Source organism: Caretta caretta, chromosome 7 (assembly GCF_965140235.1).
Source record: "Caretta caretta isolate rCarCar2 chromosome 7, rCarCar1.hap1, whole genome shotgun sequence".
Lineage (NCBI taxonomy): Eukaryota > Metazoa > Chordata > Testudines > Cheloniidae > Caretta > Caretta caretta.
In genome coordinates, this window is record NC_134212.1 from 94,420,359 (window position 1) to 94,440,477 (window position 20,119).

The window sequence follows — 20,119 nt, forward strand, 5'->3', positions numbered from 1 at the left end:
GGAAGAGCGAGGGAGTCTCCGACCCGTGCTCGCTTCTCAAGGGGGACCTGGGCTCAAACCCCTTTCATGGCAGCCCCTCGGGCCTGGAGAGGACACCAGAAAGGAATGAAGGAAGACGCTGGAGAGGCTTCACGGCAAAGCCGAAGCGACAGCGCACCGTTCCGCTTCCCAAAGCGAATCCCTTCATGCTGCCCCGTCCTTTGGTCATTACTGCGCCATTCTTCCTTGGAAAACACCTAACAAGGAAGCGTAAGCATAGCTGTAGGAGGAGAACTGACCCAACAGGACGAGAGCCTCTGGACTTCCCTCACTCTGCTGCTCAGATGGGAGCGAGATCTCTAGGCCATGCTGAGCCCGACTGGGAATTTCAGCTCCAGTTTCACATCAAGTGAAATCCCAAGGTCTAACAGAAATTCTTGCTGCTGCTTTGCTGAAGCTGTCCTGGGGCGGATACTCGGGCACCAAGCTTCCTGGGACACACAAACAAACACGGATGTGGACAACGACACTGTATGGAGAGTTTGCTGAACATGTTTAATATTTCCATCACGGAGGTGAAGGCGGGTACACAGGAACCTTTCCAGTCTTAGCTTACAAAGGAAAAGGAGAGTAAATCATTGAACGATAGAAAACAGGGGAAATGAACTCTGCTGTACAGTCCGACATGAAATTTAAGTCTGAGATGCATTTTAATACATAAAATTCAAAAATAAGGGTAAGATTTATATTACTGTATTTAGACCGTCAATAACTTAAAAATACAGTGAAATGTACATTCTTTTTACATGTTCCATAGATGGTTTGGTTTGTATTTATTATACATTCTCGTTAGGTTTAAAATAGCCAGGATGCTACAGGGCAGAGATATTGGTCGTCGGGGGGAATTCTAATTATGGGCATGGCTCTATTTGTATAAACATACAGATCGACACACAGGGACTTGGCATGAGATCAGATATCGTAAATCTTTGATCCCTTACTTTAATCTGGAGGGGGGAAACAGGGGACCGGGAATCAGCTACAAAAGTACAGTTATAAAGGTTACCCCTGAGGAACAGAAACCAAAGCACATTGCAGAGAATTCAAATGGTTATTTACATTCATGAACTCAAGATGAAACCACTTCTGAAGAACAAAGCTATACGCCCTAACACTGAATACAGATCAAGTCTGGTTTTCAGGTAGTTTTCAAGTGTACAAAAAAATCAGAAGATTTTTTTCATACCTCCAGACTACAAAATTTGGTATAGAAAATTATGTCCCAATCGCTTTTAAGGCTAATATACAATTAATAAAAAGCAAACAACCAGGCAACATCTGAAATGCAAGTATTTCAACGTTTAAAAATATTAAATTAGGATTTATTCGGAAAACGGCAATTAAAGGATTATAGCAAAACTTTTCCGCAGTAATTTCTAACTGGAGCAAAAATCTGTATGTAAGGACTACCCACTTCTAAATAATGTATTTACAGTTCAGCTGTTTCATGTACAGTGTGAGTGACCTGCTTTTTACTTTACAGTACCATTTTCCACCATTTGTTTACAATATATAAAATAGTATTCAATTCATTAAAAATACATACAAAGTATTATTTACTGCTGTTTCCGTATATAAGCCACCTAGATCGCATTTTTCTTTTATTCAACCAAACAAGAGTCCTGGTCACCATCCCTGCCTGCTATGTAGAAATGGTGGCCAAGAAGTCGATCTCGGCAGGATGGGATACAATCGATCAAACAGGTCTATGTGTGCTGGGACATACCGTTCACTAAACTTCGAAGTTGCTTTACTACGGTCTCTATTAGCTTCTGCTTGTCACGATCATTCTTCCTGAACTGAGCAAAAATATTGTTCTTTTTGCTAGTGTCTTTCATTCTGCAAGAAAAAAAGTAGATGACTTAGACATGTTAGAAATGTCACTACAATGAGAGACAATCGGACTGGCTAAAACAAATTCAGCGCTACTTTTTCTCTTTTAGATGTGTTCACTTTGTGTTAACAAGAGTTAAAGGTTACAAAAATCGCTTTTGGCGTCTCTCTCACTCGGCTAGCTGTGTTTTTAAATTAAATCCCAGGCATACAGACCCAGTCTTAACAAATACTACTTAAAAACGGTTTAAAATTATTAAGGGAAACAGTACATAAACAGGAAACATAACACTAAAAATTACATTCGCAAATGAACAGAATTGAAGGCTGTTTAGATCCTTCTCCATCTGGTTCCATTTTTTAGTTCATTCTCAATGAAATGGTGTGCCATTCATTGATAAATTATCCGAAGTCTGTATTACTACTCCTGAAACTTGCAAATGAAATATAGCGGTGATTTAAAACGCAATACAGGAAACTATCGTCTAAATAAAAAAAAACAATGGTATATGTATAACATGATAGGGAAATACATACCCTCTATGTACTCTGCAAAACATACATTCATTGCGGGAAAAGGAAACAAAATCAGATAAAACATTTAAATCATAATATATTTATGATTCAGTTATACACAGGAGATTGACAAGTTGTTTTTAGCCAAAAGATATATATATATGCTCCCCTTTCGGTCTGTTTCTCAAATCTAATTAGCTACTGTAGATTTAAATATGAGAATGTGCAGAACACAGATTTAACACCGAGAGTTTTAAATGCTTTATTTTACGAAGTGGCAACTCGGTCAGTCCCATGATGTTACTATACTGAGCTAAAAGGCACCGGACAACTTTGAATGAGACTGTAAGCTTTGAACACATTTTGGGACGTTACTATTGTTCAGTGGTGTTTTTGGTTTAATTTCCTAACCGCGATACCTTACTTTCCCCTTGGGCACAGCAAAGCTGGGAAGATCGCGATACAGTCAATGTAATATAGTACTGATTTATAAAGCACAGTAACTGTTGGCATTTACATCTCTGTTTAAAACTGGGACAAAGAACAAACTGAAACGCACATTTCTAGATTCAGTTTTATAAAATGAGCCTGCCAATGTAAGAGAGGCTAGCGCTTTGCTGTTCATGTTAACGTGATCAGTAACTTTATGGTACAGACTAATCTTAAAGGAAAGGAGAAAGGGCAGAAGCATTTAAGTTCTACTTGTCTTTAAAATCGAGGTAGCAAGAGCTGGTGGGAGAAGATCAGCAACAGGGACGCCGGCTGCTGGAATCACCCCGCATTCGGCTATTTCTCCTATTCACATTACCAGTAATATTTTCAAGAACCCCCCCCCCCCAAGTGTTTGTGCTACATACTCACTTCTCCAGGAGGGTAAGGGCTGTGCTTGGATTTACTCGTAAGTACTTAGAAGTATGTTGACCATAATCAGCTAGGTAAGTTGACCAGTCCCACACCATAAAAAGGTCCAGAAGCTACATGAAGAAGATAAAGACAAGATGTAGATCCGCTGTTAAGATTCAGACCTATGTTTGTCTCTCTTCCTTTGGTGTAGAGGGGAGAGTGATACGTTTTAACATCCCCGAAGTACGAGTGATTTCTCAGAAAAGTGGCGTCCTAGAATGGATTTTAAAACAGTCTTACATCCGCACCAGGAAACAATATGATCACTCCAGTGGTGTTTGCAAAGCGGTTCTCACAGCATTGGGACTTTACACGGAATCGTGCTGCATAAGTCACTTAACATTCTTCACCAGAAATAAATAATTAAAAGCGAAGGATTAGGCAGCAAACACCTTAATTGTTTAACCATCTCCCTGCTCTTCCTAAAGCATTTTTCATTTCATTCCTGTGCTTGGGTCTACTTTATATTTTGATGGGCTGCTGCATGTAAACCAACCTAGCAGGAGAATGCTAATGTTTTAAGCTTCCCAGTTTGCTAGCCCACCAGAACATTTTACCTTTGAAAGAGAGTTCGCAACTCTACTTTTTTCCACAGTAATTTAAACCAGAGGTTCAGATAATCTTAATTAAGTGCATTAAACAACCCCCGCTGGATTCTCCATGGTGACTGATCCTCCCCGGGATTGGAAAAGGGCGGGTTCACGATTCTGCTTGTTAGCCTTGGGAGCTCTTTTAGTCCAAACAAATATAAAACAAATTGAAAAAAAACAGGCCCTGTGTTTGGTAGCATTTTAAAATCGTATTTGCTTTATAATCTCCCGTCAGAGCTGTTGTCAAATATAAAAGTAATCTTTTAAAAGCTAATGTGATATCTAAACTAAAGCAGCAACCCCTTTATCCAACTTTTAAACCATAATCCCCTCTAAACCAGTTAAAACCTACTTCCTATCCACGTTTTAATTGTTTCAAACAGCTAAATACTTTACTACCTTCAGTTCGGCTTCCTATTTCTGCACGTTGTCGTTTTAATTTACTTTGTAAGCGAGGAGCTGTTGTTGCTTTTTTGTTTTGTTTTGTTTTTGGTTCTTTAAACACTAGAGAGGGCAAAAGAGCACTTCCACTATTTATCAGTGTGAGTCTCTCTGTGATTGCCTATTTGGCTGTAATGATGGGGAATGGGAAAATCCTGCAGTACTGCCCGCTACTCTGCGATGTTAAACGAAAAGTTCCCCTGGACTCCCCCCAAAGCAAAGGAGGCATCGCCCCATTTGGGGCAGTTACTACAAGCATGCCCCTGATTTTGCTAGCAATCACAGTCAATGGTTATTGCCCTGCTTGCGTAAGCTACAAATGGAGCAAACACTAATTTTCGATGCCCGCTAAACTTTTCCCCATCGCTACCTGAAGAGTCCAACTCGGAAACAAAGGAAAAAACCGCCCGGGAGGACGATTTTACAGGCCTCCTTGGCAAGCCTCCCATTGACGTCAGTGGGAGTTTTGCCTGAGTAGAGACTGCAGGCTCAGGAGCCCGCAAGCTGGCTTACTCAATACACACGAAGTATCTTCGCCAAGGCAGGGCAGGCACCCGATACTCTGCTCCAGAGAAAAAAGCATCTTAACAAACGGAGCGCGGCAAGCAGAGCGAACTGAAAACGCCCACTGAAGTGAAGGGGCCGCTGGAAAGCACATAGTTAGATCTGCCCAGTGATGCATTCATCAGTGGGTAGCCATTGAACTTTCTGGTTACCGGGACACACTGATACCCTGCGGAAAGGACCAGCCCGGAGACGTGCATCTGCTTTCGTGTATGGTCCCAATCTTGCACGGCTAGTGTCTCAGTGGGAGCTTTGGGCGCCCCCATAAGACAGGGGCGAGCCCCTGCCATTTGAATTCTGCTGAGGGGTTTGGTCTCTGAAGACCGCGGTTTTTCAACGGGCGGGCTGGGTCAGGCTGCCGTCTTTTCTAAGCAATCGTGTCCCCCCCTTTGCGAATGAACACCGACTAAAACCACGCGGAGCGGTTCACGCTTCTCCGGAGGCCAACGAGGCCGCTCAGGAACCAGCAGCTCCTGTTACTTTGCTGAATAAAGAGCTGCCGAAATTGAAGCTGCGGCTCTGCACGGCATTCTCTGAGTAGCAGAAAGGCGGGTGCCACAGAACTGAGCTGCTCCTGCAAGCACACCCCAGTCCCACGTGAAAGGCCTCAAGGTTTGATTTACTCTATCGACTCTTTTAAGTGGAACAGTAAAATGCCCCTAAATCTACAATGTAAAACACAGAGGCTGAAGGAACTGGGCAGCTCCCCTGCCAGTTACTGACACGTGAAAAATCCATTCGTGAGTAGAATGCAATCCTCTCAAATTAAAGTGAAAACCAAGATTCAAACCATATCATGATAAACATGAGTCCGTGCTTCCCTGACCCCCACACGGACCACACCATTCTTGGCTATTCCCCCCAGTAAAATGTCTCTCAAATGGCACCAGGCTTTGAGACGTCACCCCGCAGCTTCAAGACAAAGTTCATTTGTGGCAACATCCCACATACCTGCGGAACAATTATTAAGTACTGGTCCCAACAATGCCTTGACAAAAGTTCCCTGGCAGCAGGTATGCACAGGAAATTAAACACGTTCGAAAAGTCTCCGAAAAGAGGCTTATCAAGTAGAATCAACCACTGCAGCTTGTGTACTATTTTAAAATACTATATTCCCTCCCCCTCCCCCCAATGTTTTCTATTAGCCTCGTCCAGGGCTCACTAGTTCTAGGAAAGGGTCAGCGTATATGAATCCAATTTCCACCTTCCACATCTACAGCATCCACCAGTCCATTTAGGCTGCTTGTTTTAAGCCGTTCTGTTATCCAATCTTTCCTTGAGAATAATTTTGAGAAAAATTCCTGGTTTCAAGCCGGGGTCAGCTACACTGATGCAAAGCCAGGCTCTGAACCAGTTCAGCACACCATGGCTCAAATCCTCACTTAGGCAACGCCTCAAACCAACACCCTGAAAGTAGGTTTGGTTAATAATAAATAAACAATAACAACAAAAGTTTAAAATCTTTTCCGGACAACTATTGGGGAACAAACTCCCAATTCTCTTTTCTCATTCCACCCTTCTTTTACGGTCAGCTTTCCATCTATAGCAAAAAAGCACCCAATCACTGGTTTGGGAGTGTTACAGTATTAAAACATATCCCTCAAAAGAAAAATAATCCACCATAAGCGATTTCTCATGCTATTTCCAGCAAGAAATACTTACCAATCAAAGTCAGATGACTGAAGTAAAGTAATGGGATAATTAAACTCCATCAGACTGTATTTTTGACATGATGTCGAGTTTTGAAAATCAAATAATGAAGGAGCAAGACTGTAGGAGAGGCAAGAAAATGCTGAATAGTACAATCTCTCACTCATTTGCTATACCTTAATTTAGCATACTCCAGACTAAAATTTCCTCTATAACTCTCTAAAAGACACCATCTGGGCTCCAATTCCCTCCAACAAAGGGCTTCCCCATCTATTTTGAGTGTAACCTTATCCAAAAAAAGGACTGCTGTGACAATTCTGGCAACTGTTTACTCAGAAATTCACTCCAGATCATTCAATCATATTTAAATTACCAGGTTTCCTTAAGATAACTAGGCTGGACAAGACAAAATCATGGTTATTTTCAGATTTTTCTAAAAGGTAGGCAGATGGGGTGTGGCCAAGCTGATTTAAGGAGACTATGAAACTGTGGCAAGCCACTAGCAATATTATTATCTATTTGTATTATAAAAATGCCCAAAGCCCCCAGTCACTATCAGGGATCATTAGAGTGGGTTCTCTGCAAACACAGTAAAAGGCAGGCCCTGACCTGAAGAGTAACATGATACAAATTTAAATTCCAGAACCCAAGTCCTCTTTTAAAGTCTTGATATATTAATGAATTAATAACTAATACATTAATAACCATTATGCATTAAATACAAAAGGTGAACTAATGGCTTTTACATTTTAATTTTTTAAAAACTCTGATAAATTTTATTATATTATATTCAGTTAAAATAAAAAAACACATTACTTAAATTAGTAATATCTACTCATTATGCTTGAATTAATATTATAATATTAACATTTGTTATACTTCCCCATAGACAGATGTATAATGGATTTGTGAGATCCACATAGTCAGCACACTTGGTGGGGAGCTACCTAAACTAGCCAATATATTTACTGTTGTCTCAAACTTCTCCAGGGAGCATTACAAGCCACAATGATGTCCATGAGTGTTAGATTTTGTTTGACTATCTCATTTAAGTGAAAGATGTGTAAAAAATTAAGGATACTATTTCATTTCCTATTGGTTACATATCTGGATATAGCTAAAGAAGGTGTTACTCCTGCTTAGGGTCAAATGCCAATTTGAGCAAATACCCAGTTTAGCTCAAAAGCTGATTATTTAAGTTGGCACTGTAACATTATTCTTTAGTCAAACAATGCATTCGTTTGGGGATCCTCCATCATAAACACAGAAGATGCAGGTCTTTCTGAAAGGCAGCGGAATATCTGTGCACACTGAACAACTCAGCTTTTTGTGCAATGCATGGGAAGACACAGGTGCCTGCAATCCACAGTCAGCACACTAGGTGGGGAGCTACCTAAAGTAGCCAAAGGATGATGATGCGAAGAGGAGTGTGCGCTAAGCCCCAACCCTCTCATGGAGATACGTGCCTAAGTTCAGGTTGCAGGGAAGTGCCTACTTCTGCTTAGTGATCCATGAACAAGAACCTGCTGCCTGGAGTCAAGTGCTTACGCACCTATAGAGTTTCTTGTGGGACCAAATTAGGCATGTATCAGAGAGGTAGCCATGTTAGTCTGGATCTGTAAAAGCGGCAAAGAATCCTGTGGCACATTGTAGACTAACAGACCTATTGGAGCAAAAGCTTTCGTGGGTGAATACCCACTTTGTTGGATACATGTAGTGGAAATTTCCAGAGGCAGGTATAAATATGCAAGCAAGAATCAGGCTAGAGATAATAAGGTTAGTTCAATCAGGGAGGATGAGGCCCTCTTCTAACAGTTGAGGTGTGAACACCAAGGGAGGAGAAACTGCTTTTGTAGTTGGCGAGCCATTCACAGTCTTTGTTTAATCAAATTTGCAAATGAACTGAAGCTCAGCAATTTCTCTTTGAAGTCTGGTCCTGAAGTGTTTTTGCTGCAGGATGGCTTCCTTTAAATCTGCTATTGTGTGTCCAGGGAGGTTGAAGTGTTCTCCTACAGGTTTTTGTATATTGCCATTCCTAATATCTGATTTGTGTCCACTTATCCTTTTACATAGGGACCGTCCAGTTTGGCCGATGTACATAGCAGAGGGGCATTGCTGGCACATGATGGCGTATATTACATTGGTGGATCTGCAGGTGAATGAACCGGTGATGGTGTGGCTGATCTGGTTAGGTCCTGTGATGGTGTCGCTGGTATAGATACGTGGGCAGAGTTGGCATCGAGGTTTGTTGCATGGATTGGTTCCTGAGTTAGAGTTACTATTGTACGGTGTGTCGTTGCTGGTGAGAATATGCTTCAGGTTGGCGGGCTGTCTGTGGGCGAGGACTGTCCTGCCTCTCAAAGCCTGTGAAAGTGAGGAATCGTTGCCCAGGATGGGTTGTAGATCACTGATGATTAGTTGGAGAGGTTTTACCTGAGGACTGTATGTGATGGCCAGTGGAGTTCTGTTGGTTTCTTTCTTGGGCTTGTCTTGCAGTAGGAGGCTTCTGGGTACATGTCTGGCTCTGTTGATCTGTTTCCTTATTTCCTCATGTGGGTATCATAGTTTTGAGAATGTTTGGTGAAGATCTTGTAGGTATGTCACACAAAACAGTCTTGACAGTGCCACTCCACCCTCCTCCAGTTTTGAATGGAACCTGATCCAGTAGGCATGCTCAGAGACTCTTTACCAGATTAGGCCCCACACCTGAATTATTTGTTTCAGAGTAACAGCCGTGTTAGTCTGTATTCGCAAAAAGAAAAGGAGTACTTGTGGCACTTTAGAGACTAACCAATTTATTTGAGCATGAGCTTTCGTGAACACCTGTCTTTCCCTGGTTTGTGAATTGCTCTAGGTTTTAGGCAGAAGACTGGTGTCTAGATGCCTAGAGGGGACAGCAGTGTACATGCCTAGAGGCAGAAACCTAGGTGGCTAGGGAACCTGTACTCTGAAAACTTAAAAAGAAAAGGAGTACTTGTGGCACCTTAGAGACTAACCAATTTATTTGAGCATGAGCTTTCGTGAGCTACAGCTCACTTCATCAGATGTATACCGTGGAAACTGCAGCAGACTTTATATATACACAGAGAATATGAAACAATACCTCCTCCCACCCCACTGTCCTGCTGGTAATAGCTTATCTAAAGTGATCATCAGGTGGGCCATTTCCAGCACAAATCCAGGTTTTCTCACCCTCCACCCCCCCACACAAATTCACTCTCCTGCTGGTGCTAGCCCATCCAAAGTGACAACTCTTTACATAATCAAGTTGGGCTATTTCCTGCATAAATCCAGGTTTTCTCACATCCCCCCCAGCCCCATACACACACAAACTCACTCTCCTGCTGGTAATAGCTCATCTAAACTGACCACTCTCCAAGTTTAAATCCAAGTTAAACCAGAACATCTGGGGGGGGGGGTAGGAAAAAACAAGAGGAAACAGGCTACCTTGCATAATGACTTAGCCACTCCAAGTCTCTATTTAAGCCTAAATTAATAGTATCCAATTTGCAAATGAATTCCAATTCAGCAGTTTCTCGCTGGAGTCTGGATTTGAAGTTTTTTTGTTTTAAGATAGCGACCTTCATGTCTGTGATTGCGTGACCAGAGAGATTGAAGTGTTCTCCGACTGGTTTATGAATGTTATAATTCTTGACATCTGATTTGTCCATTTATTCTTTTACGTAGAGACTGTCCAGTTTGACCAATGTACATGGCAGAGGGGCATTGCTGGCACATGATGGCATATATCACATTGGTGGATGTGCAGGTGAATGAGCCTCTGATAGTGTGGCTGATGATCACTTTAGATAAGCTATTACCAGCAGGACAGTGGGGTGGGAGGAGGTATTGTTTCATATTCTCTGTGTATATATAAAGTCTGCTGCAGTTTCCACGGTATACATCTGATGAAGTGAGCTGTAGCTCACGAAAGCTCATGCTCAAATAAATTGGTTAGTCTCTAAGGTGCCACAAGTACTCCTTTTCTTTTTGCGAATACAGACTAACACGGCTGTTACTCTGAAAACTTAGTGTTGAGTGAGTTTAAGTGCCTACAGTGAGACTTTTGTGGATTGCAGCACAGCCAAAACTGGGAGTTACACACCTAAACCACATATTGAAGTGCCTAAATCTGGGGTTTAGGTACAGAAGTACCTTTGTGGATCTCACCCTAATTGCTTTGGAAAGTCAGATAGGGTGAGTTTCTGAAGTAGTCACATCCCAGAACTTTCTGGGTTTGTTAGATTAGAACTAGGACTTTACCAATCTGCCTCAGAACAGAAGACAATCAGTGGAGTTATGAAGCACAGATTATGTTCAGACCAGCCTTTGATGCATGCTAGGCTTGCTGCTGCATGTTTATTTTTTACTTATTTTTATTACAGTAGTGCCCAGAGGCCCTAATTTGTATTGGAGCCCTACTGTGATGAATGCTGTAAAAGCATACAATAAAAGACAGTGTGTACACCGAACAGTTTACAGTCCAAAGGGGGACAAGATGTCACAAGTGGATGGAGAACCAAGGAGAGTGGAAGGACAAAGATAATAACAATAGGAACAAATATTAACCAACAGTAGAGTCTGGAGGCTTTGCTTTCTTAATAAAATAAACAAACAAGATATATTAATAGAACACTATCTCACCTGCCTACCTTTATCACTAGAAAGTTTACCATGGGCACCACAGTAGAGGCGGTTCTTAAGAGACCAACTTCAGCCTTCTCTGAATGGTTCTACTATAATCTAATCTGTCTAAAGCCCTTGGCCACTGATGAGGTTAGAGTGTTAAAGTTAAAAGTGTTTCCCCTTTCCTGCTACCATCATCTCAGTCTTTTCTAGACCCAACTTCTCTGGTCTAGCTGCTGATTGCTTCCAGGCACTCATGTCTTAGTGATAGTGAAGGCCCTGTTGGAAGATTAGGGCCCTGTTAAGCAGGGATACTTGCTCGTATTCCTAAAAACAGGCTGTATACACAATATTTTTCCCACCCAAAGGTCTTACTTTCAATGTGGAGCAATGTACTACCTTCTTCAGTGCCTTAGGCACATCCTGTGCACTCCAAACCTGTTTCAAGGTACAGAGAGGAAACAACTGGGATGGTCCAGTGCTTAGGGTGCAAATGTAGGATTTGGGAGGCATGGCTTCAAGTCCCTGCTCCAGCACTGACTTCCTCTGTGACCTTGGGCAAGTCACTTAGTCCCTCTTTATGAGGATAAATACGTTACAGGTTGTGAGGCGCTCAGAGAGCATGGTACTTATATGGGTGCCAGGTAAGTGCCTAAGATAGAAACTGGAGTATCAGCAAAGGGAGCGTCAGGTGCTAGTACAGTTCCCCCACAGCCCCAACATGGTCAAATGGCTACACAGCAGCCAGACTCATCCTGCTAAGTTTACTGAGTTAAAGCAGCTGCCGCTACATTGTGGTAGAGAACCGCGAAGGACCTGCAATCAAATGACACATGCCATCCAATCATAACTCCCCTCCTGCTTCTGTACACAGGTTCAGGGGCTCCAGTGTGACAATTATGCACTGCTGCTGGAGTAAATGGGACATAATGACAGAGGTTGCTGAAGGCTGGACTGCTGTTGTGTACAATTCTATACTTGTGCATTTTTCCCACTCACAGCTGCATGTATTGCTGTGACATACTGCTGTATGTAATGGGCTTTGACAGCATGTACTGTACAGCGTGGGTGGGCAAGAGCTGCCTGGTGTGCTATTCTTTGGATCCATGTCCTGGCCATTCATGTCACCTGCATCTGATTTGGTGCTTGGCAAATGTACTGTCAAATGCAGGCAATTTGCTAGGGAGGAGGGCTGGCAAGCAGCCAACACTTCATATCTTCATATCAACGCTTACCCAGCTCTTAAGTCTCCTTCAATCGTATGACGAGGTGTATATGAGGACTCTGCAGAGGTACCAGACATAGATTCTCGTACAACTTTTACTTCCTTGTGCAGGTTTTCCACTGTGCATGACAATCATGAATTCTCTTGCAAAAAAGCAGGGAATTTTTACATGGGAGATGGTCTGGAGCATAATCTATATTCTCATAGATGAAAACAGTAATAGCAATTTTATGAGTATTGCATTCTTCATGGTATTTTAACTCACTCTTTGAAACATGAAGCTGACAGTTATCCACTAGCCTATGCAGTCTTTCAGGAAAGAGCATGGGAATTTATGTGATGAATTAACTACAGGAAGGTTCCCCTTTTATTAATAGAGTGGAAACATATTGAGAATCACACCTATACTGTTTTTTAAAAAACAGAAGAACGACAGGGTTAAAAAGATCTTTTGCTCAATTCATAAAAACACCTATATATAGATAAGATGTCATGAAAATCTGACATTTGCTTGCTTCTTCAACAGAAAAGCAAGATGAAAAAGAACAAGACTTTTCCTACATTAGCTATTTTTTGTTCACCATAGGACACCTATTAAAGTTATCTTTTTGTGTGTCAGAGATTAGGTGCATGCAAAACCACAATAAGAATAAAGATTCAACATGTGGTGAAGTTATGCAATAACCAAGATTCCTCACCAAGGTAGATGTAATGATAATACTCTTTTTGGATTTGACTTAAGACATTGACATGAGTCATAATACAGCAGATGTAATATGTTAAATATGGTAAATTGCACTGAAATAAAGGAGGCTTGTAATCCTTGGGGATTTAAATCCTGTAATTAATATTAACATGGAACAGGACAAAATGTATTGAGGGCAGGTCTAATCACAAAAAAGGCTAATTCTGCCAAAAATGGTAATCAACTAAAAATATAAATTGTTGATTGCCTTACAGGTTTACGTGATCCCACCCAGTGCTTTCTGAATTATGGGCCACAAGTCTATGGAGAATTTGCTGGTTCTGGCTTTCCTTGCTTCCAGCTGCCACAACACATTTACATTTACATTTACATTACATTTAAAATTACATTCACTATTTTCCTAATGCTACTTTTTCCACTAAAGTAGCTGCTGTAGTTGCTACAGGAACATTATGTGATTATGACTGGAAGAGCGGTGGTCTATCTAATGGAGAATCGACCACAGTGATAGGCATGATAATAAGAGAAATAAATGCATGTAATTAGAGATGTCAATAGGAAATGAAGTGTTATTTTTCCATCTGTTTATGAAGTACTAGCTAAATACAGTTAACAAATACTTAAAAAATATACAGTTCTATAAAGTCAGGTTTCTAGTGTTGAATATTGACACACACTGGTTCTTGAGAAGTAACATCTGATTTCCTTTTAAAAGTATAATGGGAAATTTGTTCACGTTAGCTGTAAATTTGTCTTCTCAAAGATAACATGTATAGCAATCCTTCAAACTGAATGGGTCCTTCCCCTCTCCAGCTTGGAGGCAGTGCAGAGCTGCAACTGGCAGCTCCCCTCCACTCCCCATCACACACACACACACAAGGATCCACCTGTCTACCTCTCATCAGAACAGATTTAGCACAAGGCTGACAAATACTGTCATATATACAAAGATAACTATATTCATACTGTGACATGAGAAAGATTTTGCTGTAAACACTTTATCCCAAGCTTTTCTCCTGTAACCTTGATGGAAAACAAGAGTGGGCCAAGACAGTGAGGCAAGCTACATCTGAGAAGAGAAATTTACAGATAAGCAGAACAAATATCCCTGTTAAGAGAAATATCAAGCTATTATCAAGCTAGAGCATATCTGTCAGCTCCTCACACTGTGACATAGATAACAAGGAATACGGAAAGGGGAGAGCACAGACACAACTCCACATACAAATGCGTGAGAAAGGAGGAGGAGCAAGGGGAAAGTTCCATGCCACTTCTTGGAGGATCTGCTTATGGAAAAGGTGAGTCTGAGGAGGAGACCTTCTGGGTCTAACTTTTAGTGAACATCAGGACTGATTATTTTCTCTGCTGAGGCACATGCTCTTCCCGCATACAAGGTAACCCTTGCCTGTGCTATGTTAAGGTTTATATACCCCTACTGGCAGTCTTTTGCTTCTTTTCTGCCCCTGCATCTTGAATGATACCTGTGAAAAGATGCTGTGATTTTCTGAGAGTCTTGGTCCTGTCAATGTATTTTCTAAATGCTCTTCACACCACTAATACATGCCCTACACCTACACTCTTTCAGGTGAGCTGGATTTGGACAACAGGAAAGTTATGCCATCTCTTGCATCACGTGGACTGATACAGCTCCTTTTAACTGAAAGGTTTCTGATATCTTAAGTACCACTTGTAGAAGATACTGAGCTGTTCCTCAATTAAAAGAGCTCCCAACTCAGTCAATTGATGACTATCAAGAATGGTGTTTTGATCAACATGAAATGTTGTAGTAAGACTGATCCCATAGGTCAAAAAAAAAGTTCTATAAGGGCTTTAGGGATAAGGTTCAGGCTCCAAGCAAGGTAGTTGTGAATACGTTATGGTTTCAAAGCTCTTGCTGTCTTCCAATAACAGGTGATACATAACTCCCTGGGAATTGATTTATTGTAATTGATGCTCAGTAATGCATTAACTGCTGCTATTCAGAGCCTTAAGCAGCTCAGTTTGAGTCCTTCAGATAGGCCATCTTATAAGTACAGAAAATGTGTGGGAAGGAGTTTTTGTATGTGGAATTCTTGGAGCTGCATCACTCTGTGAACCTAATTCACGTCTCAAATACACCACAGTCATGCACTTTTTCTTCGAGGTAGTTAAGGTGTTTATCACCTGCTCTGAATATACTTTAGGATCTTCCTTTCTACCTGTAGGCTCTTAAATTCAGTTTGGAGGGATCTGCATATATTATTGGAACCTTAATTAGCAGATTTATTTGCAGTGATTGTCTTAGTGAGACCTGAATCCTCCTTTGAAATATCCTTGAGAACCAGAGTCTTCCTACATTCAAATATTCATTTTTATTAATATATTGCAAATAGCTACATATTTATACTGTAAGCAGCAAAATGTTATGGTCTCCACTGTGGCTGGTTCTATTCAGGAGCATAAGAGTTGCCTTCCGTTTTGCTTTTGGGCAAGAGCTGGGCACAATCCTGCTTGGGAGGTCCCCTATGGCAGCTAGGGCTAGTGCAGTGCTGGCCAGCAAAGAAGGGAATGTGTACTGCTGCGCCAATTAGAGAACAAAACCAGATAGGTTTCAGAGTAACAGCCGTGTTAGTCTGTATTCGCAAAAAGAAAAGGAGTACTTGTGGCACCTTAGAGACTAACCAATTTATCTGAGCATAAGCTTTCGTGAGCTACAGCTCACTTCATCGGATGCATACTGTGGAAAGTACAGAAGATCTTTTTATACACACAAACCATGAACAAATGGGTGTTTATCACTACAAAAGGTTTTCTCTCCGCCCACCCCACTCTCCTGCTGATAATAAACCAGGTAATTTCTCTTGAAGTAATTCTAGAATAATTTTAAATGATCTAAATAGTGGGGTACAGATTGAATGGTGTCTTTCTCTGTGTTTTTCCACTACTGTCAACTGAACCAACAAATAGCTTTGGCTTGCCCAGCTAGGTACAAGCTATTTGAGAGTTTGTGAGAAAGACGAGTTGCATATCTTTGCTACTTTAGAAGCCTGTTTTGATTTTTGTGAACTTAAATCCACATACTGAAAGTAAAGTTATTTTTTACTGCTTTGGTTTTAGTTATACCATTTCTAGCCACTTTCTTTGAACACAAGAAGGATATCTCTTATGCTAAACAGTTTATTAACCCCTAATCACCCAGTTACTTCTAGACTTGATTGCATGTGTAATTACCTTTTGTCAGGTACAATTTGCCTGATAAACATGTCAGAACACTTGCTGCTTAGTCTGTTTCAACAGATAAATGCTGTCTTTCCACAGCCTTGGGGCATAATTAACAGAGAAAAAAAGCAGTTATAAAAACACACAGAAGCTGATTCACTAAGGCAGGAGTTCACAGCATGCAGCCCGCCAAGGCCTATTTCATGGCCTGCCATGCTTGCCTGAGCGCTTATTGAGTTCCAACCTGCTGTGACAGGGCAACAGTTGTAACACTGAAAAACTGTGATTTAATGTAAGTTTCCACATGAACTTCAGAATGGAGTGGCATGATGTCTACTTGAAAAAAATGAAAGTGAAGCACCAGATAATGATACTGGTAGAACTTCCGTGAGGGTCAGTATCATATGTATATGTTTAAGTACGGTGTTTGGTATGGTGCTAAAAGAAAAAAAAAAGAAAAAAACTAAAAAGAAGATGGGGGGGATTCAATTAATTAAAAAAAGCTGTGAGATTTATATTTTTGGGATTTTAACTGTGACTCATCAGGGCTCAGTAGACTCTAATTTCTTCTCAAGAGTGTTTATAAGTTGTGTACCCATGCACTATGGGGAGTGCAAAAAGAAATCCCTACCTGACCTCTGGATAACCCAAACAGGAGATTAGCCCATTTCCAAGCAAAGTAGGTTGTCACACTGTTAGGCCAATTGCTTCTATTGACACTTTGCATAAACATCTTACACAGGGTGATCAGAAAGGACTGTTATGCCATTAACGTTCCTTTTTATTTTTTTATACCTAAGCCCTACAGAATAAAAGCCTTTCTGAGTTAGGGATAACAAAAGGGTCAAAAGGCCACAAACATTCTTCTAAGTAGGTACAAATCTGGAAAGGTTAAATTAATTGAAAAGTGCAAATTAGAACTTTTTCAGTATCTTGAGAAAAAATCAATTCTTACCCAGTTTACTCTAATTTGACATTAATACTGGTATACATGCTTTAAACTACGGCAGTGCATTTATTTTTATTTTTAAATACTGAAAACTCTCACATTTTCATCTTAAGAAAGAGCAAGCTGTTTAATCTTCTTAGCCAATCAGTAATCTAAACAGATATTTAAATATTACCATTAAAATCCTCATGGAGAATAGCGTTAAAAATGTACAAAAGAAAATATTTCCTGCAATGCTACAATTTAATCCCCCTAACCACAATTTACCTATAATTTACACCCCATATGGTTTGCACTACATAACAAAATACTTAACATTTTCCTTACTTTTGTTTTTGCTTTGATCAGAGATGGAAACAATCTCCTTTTAATAGTATAAAAGCCACCTGCTGGGCATTGCAGACTACAGCTAATTGGTAAATTCTTTGAAATTTAGATATAATGGTTTGTGACCTTTTTAATTAAAAAAACCCAGAACCTAAAAGGCTGGGTGAACTCTTCCAGTCTCTAAGGTGCCACCAGTACTCCTTTTCTTCTTCCAGGAAAATAATGCTCTTGAGCATATACAATTATGAGCTAGCCTAAGACACTTTTGAACAGAGAATACAGATTAACTACATATGTGCATTTTAAATATGGATCTATAGTTTTTCATCTAAATATTTGCACGTAATTGTTGTAAATTATATATCTATTTTAAATAATTAAGGTAAGTATATTAACACCACATTTATTATTATTTTAATTGTGGTAGTGCCTAGAGGCTCCAGTGAGGGATTGGGTCCGATCATGCCAGGCAATGTACACACATCACCCACCTCTAAAAAAGTCCCTGCCTGAAAGAGCTTACAGTCTACATAAAAACATTGTCCTTCATTCAGAAGGATCCACAACTCTGCAGACTATATAGGAAATATTTCAACAAAACGAAGACCTTACAGGAGTGGATGACACCAGCCGTTCTACACCAACAACACTGTATGATACTATGTTGATAATCATTGCATAAATGTGTAAGGAAAAACTGTTTTAGAACAAACAAAATCCTTTGCACTGTGAATGTGCACATGAATATGTTTGCAATCCAAACATTTTAAACATATCAGGCAAAATCTTTTTTTTACTTATTAAAAGAGCTTGCTGAAGTGAATAGGACTACTTGTGTGAGTAAGGATTTGATTACTAGTCGTACCCTGTGAACTGTGTAAAAAAAATCTTCTCAGTAAGTATGATATCAGATCTATGAATTACAAGATTCCAACTACATTCTTTGGTATTTACGTCACATCCCTGAATTACAGAGATTCACCCCAGCAATATGTGCACCATATACTGTTCTTACTCAACTCAGCTCAAGCAGTATTTTCAAAGCATAGCTGATTTGGAGGCGCTTCAAAGACCTAGCCACATCCGTAGTATTTGAAGAAGGCAGGAGAGTAAGGGACAGTATCCATCTTCTATATTACATTCCTTAGTTCTTGATAATTATGCACACTACTTGAGCACAACTTTAATGGTTTATGATATCACTGGAACATCTCAGTGGAACTGTTACTATAGCCCCATTAGATTGTAAAGTCTGAAGAAGGGACAGTTTTTTTGTTATGTTTGTACAGTGCCTACACAATGGGGCTCTGGCTCCATAGCTGTGGCTTACAGGCATATCCACAATACAAGTAATAAAATAATAATAAAAATAATAATGTCTTCTTTAGTCAGTGGGTATAAAATATAAACAAGCACAATGCTTTTGTGCACAATACATATATCATTATTCATAATAAAATCATAATAATTGATAAACTCCAGTTACAACATTTTCAGGTTTTATATGAAAAAAGCTTCAGACACTAAATAATGTCAGTTCACAAAATGTATCCTTTCCATATTTGCTGAAGCATAAACACCATGAGATTACCTTCTACAAGAGAACTGAAAAGCATGGGCATTTTTTACACCAAATAAATAACAAAAATGTTTAAAAATACAGATATGCAACTTAAACCTGCTAAGAACAAGAAAAAAGTTCACTAACTGTAGAATAATACCAGCACCAAACAGCTCCAATTATCACTTCATCTCTTCAATGCTGACAAATATCACTTTAGCCTGGTTAGCCAGTCTGCCTGCCACTTGCCAAAGTATTTTTTATTTATTCCTGGTGACTTATTTTGTGAATGTGGTGAATTTTAAAATCCTCTCACTGATCACATAACAGGAATAACACACACTAGTGTAATATTTCAAAGTGTAAATTGATCTTTCGATCAGTGAATGTCTCTCTATAGTTTATGCTACCCTTTTTCTGGATCGCTCACCATCTAAGGAATATGCTTTCAAAGTGATGTGCCAGGAGTTAGCTATGCAATTCCCATTAGTGTCAATGGGAGTCGCAGGGTAAATTCCTGGGCATGCTTTGAAAACTGACCTCTAGATTTTCAAAAGCAGGGCAGTTTGTGTGTTAGAAAGGCAATGTCTTGAGTCTCCAGTTTTTAGAGCACTGCACTTAAGTTTGATGGTTTTCAAAAAACTTAAATATCGCATTTAGAAATTGTACTTTAAGAGAACATTCAAACATTTACCAAAAAATGAAACCTTACTTTTACATTTAAATACTTACATCTGTTTCAAATTTATGTCCGTAAGTGAAGATAGTAGCTGTCACTATCTTGAATGTTAGGGTATAATCTCTCACACATTTGTAAGTGTATAATATGTAAACTCAGAGGTTATGACATCTGAACCAGAGGAAACTGTTGTTTTGCTTAGAAAAAAGCCAAAAGTTCAAATTAATCCTTTATAACCTAAATTCTCCCAAAGGGCAAAATACTTTCCTAAAATCTGGACCTTGAGGTATATTCTGTGAGATGCCTGGTCTT

General features: G+C 40.1%; 1 protein-coding gene across 5 annotated transcripts in view; it reads right to left on the minus strand.

The window, feature by feature from the left end:
• Positions 1 to 515: 515 nt before the first annotated feature.
• The window catches only part of EXOC6 (exocyst complex component 6), a 180,541-nt gene continuing 160,937 nt past the window's right edge, over positions 516 to 20,119 (minus strand). For 4 of the 5 annotated variants that reach the window (XM_075130963.1, XM_048857651.2, XM_048857654.2 and 1 more), the window contains 2 exons: positions 3,250 to 3,362; positions 516 to 1,878 (listed from right to left, as the gene is read on the minus strand). In XM_075130963.1, coding sequence (XP_074987064.1) covers positions 1,746 to 1,878; positions 3,250 to 3,362 — 246 coding nt within the window. In that variant the 3' untranslated portion in view covers positions 516 to 1,745. The other variant, XM_048857653.2, reaches the window with a different exon arrangement.